The following is a 7,718-nucleotide window of genomic DNA, read 5'->3' on the forward strand; positions in this document are numbered from 1 at the left end:
GGGCCCATATGGGCACCTATATGGGTCCCATTTGGGCTGCCCATATGGGCCCCATATAGGAAGTGCAACCGGGTTCCAAATGGGTCCCATCTGGGCAGCCCTTATACTCAATATGGGATTCACATGGGCCCCATCTGGGCAGCCCATGTACACAATATGGGCCCCACCTGGGCAGCCCTTGTACTAAATATGGGTTTCAAATGGGCAGCCCAGATACTTCCATTATGGGTAGATTTTGAATTCCGGGGTAGATCTATTTTCAATTACTTCAATTATATGTTTGCTGAGCGTTTAGATAGCAACCGCTTGCTACAGAGCATGATTCTTGTACTTGCGTTAAATATTCAAGTGATGTTTTAACTCATTCTGTTTCCTGGAACAGACAGATTATGGCACAAAGCCTTTATGATCATGCAAGAAAACAATACACAATGTATATGCTTTAACAATGTAACTTTATTTAGTAATCTCACTTATGGTAAGTGTATATCATATATATACAGATTCTCAATACATTCTGTGGACGCCTGATGTCAACAAAGAAACCTTTACTTATGTAAATAAACTTAGAAAAGTGTACAATATAAAAATCCAAGTAAACTGTACATATTTGTAAATCCACAGAATTTCATTTTGACTACATAGTTTTTAATTCAAAAATACAGAAATATTAATTATTATTCAAAAAGTCCCAGGTAGTAAATATTACTTTGGTACACTAAATAAGCAACATGTAATGGAAAACTGTTTATAATGTACGAACAAAATAATTAAAAATGCAGTTTTATAACATTAGATACCTTACAGATCACTATAAGGAAAAATGAAACTTATGCTAGACACTGGTAAAACTTTACAGAAGGTCTTTGGAACTCCAAGAAATATATGTGTATAATGTTTAAATTTCAGTAAATCAACAGTAAGACCCTAAATGTCTTTTTAACTTTCTACATAATTCATAGAAAAAGTATTATACATTTACTGTAATTCATTACAAATTTCTATCTACCAATTACTTTCATTTTCAAATGATATAGATCTACATCAATTAATATAAAAAGTTGTTCATAACAACCATGTATTACACTTTGGTATGGTAGTGCTGAAGAAAAAAATGTTATGCAGCTCGTGAAAAGTAACAAATATAATAAAACAAAACCTTGGCACAGTTGTAATACTGTTCATAGATGTGTAAACAAAATATTATGCAGCTGATGAAAAAAAATTAATATAATTAACAAAACCTTGGCACGGTTGTAATACTGTTCATAGATGTGTAAACAAAATATTATGCAGCTGATGAAAAAAAAAATTAATATAATTAACAAAACCTTGGCACGGTTGTAATACTGTTTATAGACGTGTGGCCAAAATATGCAGCTAATGAAAAGTAACAAATATAATACACAAAAGGTTGGCACTGTTGTAATTGTCAACAAAATATGCAGCTAATGAAAAGTAACAAAAAGTAATACAAAAAAGGTTGGCACGGTTGTAATACTGTTTATATAGACGTGTTAACAAAATATGCAGCTAAAGTAACAAATATGATACACAAAAGGTTGGCACGGTTGTTACAAATTCTGTTAATAGACGTGTAAACAAAATATGCAGCTAATGAAAAGTAACAAATATAATACACAAAATCTTGGCACATTGAAATACTGTTTATAGACATGTAAACAAAATATGCAGCTGATGAAAAATAAAAAATAGTTTGTACAAGTTTGTAAAAATCAATAATAATTAAAATGTGATATTACACAAAGATCAAATTTGTTGTGAAGAAATTCATTAAAAAAATTGTCAGTAAAAATAGTTGGTTTCAGTAATTTCTCCGATATTATCAAAGTTTCAACAATAACAACAATAAAGATTACAAGAATCATCATTGTAAAGTATTCCAACTTTATTTTAAAGGTTAATACCATATCAATACATGTGTTCCCTGTTAGTGTCAAGTTTTGACAAGATGTTATAATTGTATTGATCAGTATCAAAAACATTCCCCAAGCATTTAATGTCTTGATTTAAATAGTAACAATGTTTTTTGTTTGTTTGTTTCATTTTACGCCTTTTACGTCATATAGGCGGGTAGTTTCCTAACCATCGTTTCTGGAGAGTTACACCAGTACTAGACTACCTTCCTCCGTGCAGTAACAATGTTTAATGGAAAAAAAACAACAGCATATAGACAACAGAAAAACAGCATATAATGTCAACAACAAACATAACATAGCAGCAGAATATACTGACTAGAAGGCAAAATTTGACTAGACAAGAATTTTGCATTTACAAGAAAGACATGCTATGCTGATGACCTCAAACATTAAAATTAGCAACAAAAAGTATAACAAGATAAACAAATGAGCCGCTTACTGTAGTTCTGACCCTTATCACATTTTAAAAATACCTTGATACATATTGACTTTCAATCAGTGGAATAACTTATATGCAGATGAAGTAAAGGTTTGAAAATGTAAAATAAAAGTCATTTATTTTATGCTTTTGAGTGTATTACTGATGTATCCGTGAAAAATATATTTGATAATTTCACAGTAAAATGATTAAAATTTCAAACTTTTCTATGACGAGACTACTTTTTAAAGATTTTATCATCATTCAAATTTTTTGAATTCAATAAATAATATCATGGCTATTCAACGTTGATTGTCAAACTTATTTTTCAGCCCAAGACTTCCTGTATTTATGAGAAATGGGACTTAAATTTAACTAAAATTGATGTTAACAGTGGGGAAAACAGATTTAATATTAACGTTAATATTGAGGAAATTTCATTAGCATAAAATAAAAAGACACTTTATTGTTTGTTGTGTAAGATGTAATTTTATATCATTGAAGGAACTTTAAAAAACAGTGTTCTCACGAGCGCATAGCCACTCATGAGAATACTGTTTTTAAAGCTCTCTTGATGATATAAAATTTCATCTTACACACAAACAAACAAATATCCTCTATAAATTTGCATTTTTAGATTAAAAACATGTCTAGTCACTTCCTTCATTTTCTTCAGGTAAGGTCTCTGACACTTTGTTTCTTGCTTTTCTTCCCCCATCGCGGTCCCGCGTGCCAGCCAGCCACTTTGAAACCTCTATTTCAACATCCTTCCTCGTTGCAGCCTTTGTCGGCAAGTTCCTTTGGACACATTCTACAAAACAAGCATTCTTATCCTTAAAGAATGAAATGAAGTGAAATGAAGGTATTGAAACCATTCAAAGGTCATAAGCCACCTTGTAGCATTTTGAGCAGTATAAATTGGAATATAAACTAATTCTGGTATGTTTTACCAAATATAGATGTTTGTTTCCTGGTTTTACATAGCTTTTAACAATATTTCTGTGATATCGCTGCAGTCAGTTGTAAGCTGAGATCATCTTATCGGTGTATCAGTAAAGAATGTTAAGGTAAGCAAATAACTTGCTTTACAGGAAGGTGATTTCTGTTTATATTATGCATCACAACACAATGCATGGGATCAAAACCACACAGCATGTAAAATATTCTCTCTTATTAATTTCCATAAAAGCTAGTCAAGCATTTTCCTTCATTAAAGCAATACCCGAAGACACAATAACAAGATCTTGGATAATATATCTATTTTGAAGACACCACTTTGCAAATTTGTAAAATATCACTTACTATACAATACATTCAGTATCTAGAGGCCCACAAACTTTTCCTTCCCCTTCAGCCACTTCATATTGTACATTCTTGCCAGTTCATTTGACATGGTTTCTTTCATCAAGCGGTCAACAGTTTCCCGTACATCTGCCATACCAAACATTGAGAGGAACCGCACCTTAAATAAAGCAGAACATAAACTTTTTTAACGTTAATTTTAACACTACTAAGTGATGGGCTGCAAGTCACCAAATGACAAATAATTGTCAACTGGACCTCAAAAACATAATCTGCCGAGAAAACTGTTTGGATTGACAAATTAAAAGATCTTCCCTCATATATTTACAGCCTAGGACAACACCTTAGTGACTTGTGCCTTTATGTTTGTCCCCTCCACCGAGTAATATGGGGCACATTATCATTGTTTTTTTTATACAAGAGTTTATTCAATATCAACAGAATAATTGTTGATAATAAAATAACAGCTCAATTCCTGGATTTTGTGGGTACTAGTCATTTTCCTGGTATTTTGAAAGCTGCCAGCATTTTGATTAATGAATTGACTGTCTTGTCCTAATTAATAATTAATGTTGAAAACGAGGCCAACTGCCCATGTCTTGTGCTCATGGCTATTATAGCATATATAAATAACAAAACTGTGTCAATATGAATCAAAAAATTAAAACATGCCAGTTTTTAATTCTGAAATTAATGCAGCAAAGTGTTTGTCCACTGTGCAATATTTTCCAACATAAATATAGCAGAATGATTATACATTATCATCAAGTGCTCACCACAGACCATTATGTTATTTCGCTTTTAGGCCAGTGGATATGGGGTATACTTTTTCCAGTTACTAATGGAGCAACATACATGACTAACACTATGCTTACCACAGATGAGAGTATTGTCTGATCTCCCAGAAGCTTATCGAATGCTTCCATCTGCTCAGGATAACGAATAGGGAATGAGATATCTTTCGGAAGTTGCAGCGGTTGGTCATCTGCTGCTGACCTTAACAGCATTCGCTGCACCATCCTCTTAATTTCACGATTCTTCTCTCGCATTGTCTCAAAGACTCGGAGAATCTGTGTAACAGCAGCTGAAAAAAAGGATTCATAATTCTAGGCCATATACTTTTAGAGCTATGTGTGGTCTGGATCCATGCTGGTCGCAAACCCATTATGTTGGTTTTGTCATGACCCGGCTCAAATGAAAAAAATCCAGTATTTTAAATTTTTCCTTGGCTTTAACAGTAATTAACGCTAAAATCTCAAAAGGATTGTTGAGTGTGCAAGGTCACAAAATGTGAAAATGATATGAAATCATGAATTAAACTTAACATATTTTTGAGCCTAGGCATGTCATTTGGTGAAAATAAACATTCTTGACTCTTCCAGGGACCGTAACTTTGGATAACAGTAGTGGGGTCAGGCAAGAATATGCGCACAAATTCACATCATGATAAAGACTAACACAAGTAATCATCAATTTCTTTTGAATATTTTTTGAACTAGGGGCGTCACAAGGTGAAACTTTCCATTTTTGGCTGTGTCACTCAATCCCGCTTGTTATTACATTTGTTGACTTGTTTTGAGAATATAACATTTAATAAGTATGTACTGTAATAATAAATATATTTATAGCTCCGAAGTTTATACTTACTGGGCCCAATAATCTGCCCACGGAAGGGTGTATCAGAAGCACCTTGTATTGGAGAAGCACTTTGCACATCACTGCTGGCCTCTCGCAATGCCTGTGCAGATAAGCGAGGCGGAGATGAAAGTAGGCTTTGTGACTCTTTGGGCGTTGTTGCTTGGTCAATAACTTGTGGTGGCCTACTCTCTGTGTCTGTCTCATTCTCATCAGTGCCACTATCCGATTCATACAGCCTTTTTGATGGCCTATTTACAATAAAATGAAAATACATTAATAAGTAATTATAAAATACATATACATTAAGTGAGTTATTGCGCCAAGTGACAATATGATTATGACCCATAATCAGCTGGCAAACATGTACTAGTCTATGTTTACGTACCGAATTGTTGTGCCGCAATTTTGTCTACCAAGGATTTTTAGCATGAATGCGTTTGTTTCCCCCGACAGATATTTCATGAACGGGAAGGGCTAAAGACTTGGTCCCATTTGGAAGCTTAATACAAACGTGAAAGTGATAAAAGATTTTTTTAATTGTCTGGACAATTGTTTTCACAACGGCCCCGGAAGTGAATCACTTGCTTGCAGGCTCGAATCTGGAGTTTCTAGCCTTCTCTTAACTTAAAGTATGTTTTTAAAGGGGGGTATAATTTACAATTTTTTTCGGTTTTTGACCTTTTAAAGATGAACACAGGTTTAATTATCTTTCGGGTCATATTTTTGTCATATCATATTTGTCCGATACTCGTGCCTGTGCAACATAGGGCTTGGTTGGTACTTGGAAAAAATACTTGAATACACCCATAAACACTTTTCATATGAACTACGTAAATAACCGAGGTATATCGAGTGAAAAAATACGAGTTGTTTCCCTTATCTTCGAGTAAAATCGATATCTCTTACGCTAAAACAATACAAATTAAGCCATTTTTAAACCGCTAGTTTGTGGTGATTAAATGTCTGATTTTAAAAATTATTACATCAATGGAAAGCTTGGGATCTTAGCTTTGCCACAGTATATAATTTTACATATTTTTGTCACCAAAGTATTTAAATTAACTGTTAAACCTACCATATGTCAGACCATTTTACATACGATTTATACAGCGAGATACGCAACCGGTTATCTTTACTCGAAAACCTACTGATAAGAATAGCCTGTCGTCTGCTAGTTGGGGAAAGTGTTTATTGGTGTATTTGTAATAATAAGTATTTGCATTTAATATTTTAAAATGCTTATGAATGAAATATTGGTACAAAATGGAAGGGACTTCTAAGGCTAGGAGGGGTCACTGGATTTCAAATGATGGTGTCCCTTAAAAAAGGATCTCTTAAAATTTAGTCTAGATAGAAACAATATTATTAAAATGTTAGTGTCGACTCCGTCACAGTTAATTTATTCAACAATAACAACTACACACATCCATAGGCCAGCTAAAGTGTCTAATAGTGGGCGTAAATTCTAGAAAATGTCGCAAATTAAACTGACAAAAACTATCGCGAAATTACATGGCAAAGGCAAAAACAAAAAATAAATGACGTTTACACTTACCTACACACACAATAAATCTGTAAGGATATAATATGAAAGGTCGTTATACGAAATCGTCGTTAAATGTTCCGAATTGAAATGAAATATTGTTTTCGTGTACAATTTTACAATTTAACGTTTCAATACACAATTTGATTTTAAGCGGCAGCGGAAATCACGTCTGCGCATGCTCGAAATAAATTTTTCATCAAATGCTGATTTTTATAAATTATTTCTGAATTAATAGTCTAAAAAACACATTTTTATATTTAGATTATAAAAATTAAAACCAATATAAAAACTAAACAAATTAATTTCTCGCACCTGCTCAGGCATGCTAATATTTATTGGGTTGCCCGAATGGGACCCATATGGGTCCCTCATGGCTTGTATATATGTTAATGCTACGATTTTTATAAAAGATAATAGCAATTTATGCCAAGGTGGTCACACTATAGCTCAAAGTAAACAAGTTCTAAAGAAATAAATAAACGAAAAATCGTTTTTCCTTATAGTGCTGTAATATGGGACCCATATGGGTCCAATTTGGGCGTACCCAAATGGACTTGCCCATATTGGTCCCATATAGGTCCAATATGGGCATACCCATATGGGCTTGCCTAGATATAGCCCATATGGGTCCCATATATGCATGTTTGCTGGGATGTTCTAAACAAATACGAGTACTACACATAGTACATAGCATTATATCATGTATCATTTCATATATTTTATCACATGTACATCACACATCATATATTATGTTGTTCTTTACAATTATGCCAATATAATGCACATTATAACCGGAACAACGTTAACATACTCAAAATTTATATTATTTTCAAATAGATATTATCATAATTTATTGCGGAAAAAATGCGAAACA

The 7,718-nt window shown here is 33.2% G+C and overlaps 1 protein-coding gene across 3 annotated transcripts; it reads right to left on the bottom strand.

Moving 5' to 3' along the window:
• Positions 1-436: 436 nt before the first annotated feature.
• Positions 437-7,497, bottom strand: LOC132716673 (uncharacterized). 3 transcript variants are annotated; one of them, XR_009623850.1, is made up of 5 exons: positions 6,854-7,497; positions 5,308-5,546; positions 4,536-4,744; positions 3,661-3,820; positions 437-3,169 (listed from the first exon to the last, which is right to left on the bottom strand). XR_009623850.1 is itself a non-coding variant. In XM_060699992.1 (4 exons), the coding sequence occupies exons 1-3, from the start codon at positions 5,642-5,644 to the stop codon at positions 3,680-3,682; spliced, it is 687 nt and encodes a 228-aa protein (XP_060555975.1). In that variant the 5' UTR covers positions 5,645-6,708; the 3' UTR covers positions 437-3,169; positions 3,661-3,679. The 3 variants fall into 3 exon arrangements, 1 of the variants encoding a protein (XP_060555975.1); XR_009623851.1 differs by lacking the exon at positions 4,536-4,744; XM_060699992.1 differs by lacking the exon at positions 6,854-7,497 and having other exon boundaries at positions 5,308-6,708.
• Between the last annotated feature and the right edge of the window lie 221 nt (positions 7,498-7,718).

Source organism: Ruditapes philippinarum, unplaced genomic scaffold (assembly GCF_026571515.1).
Source record: "Ruditapes philippinarum isolate M1 unplaced genomic scaffold, ASM2657151v2 ctg4415_1_1_1_1, whole genome shotgun sequence".
Taxonomy (NCBI): Eukaryota; Metazoa; Mollusca; class Bivalvia; order Venerida; family Veneridae; genus Ruditapes; species Ruditapes philippinarum.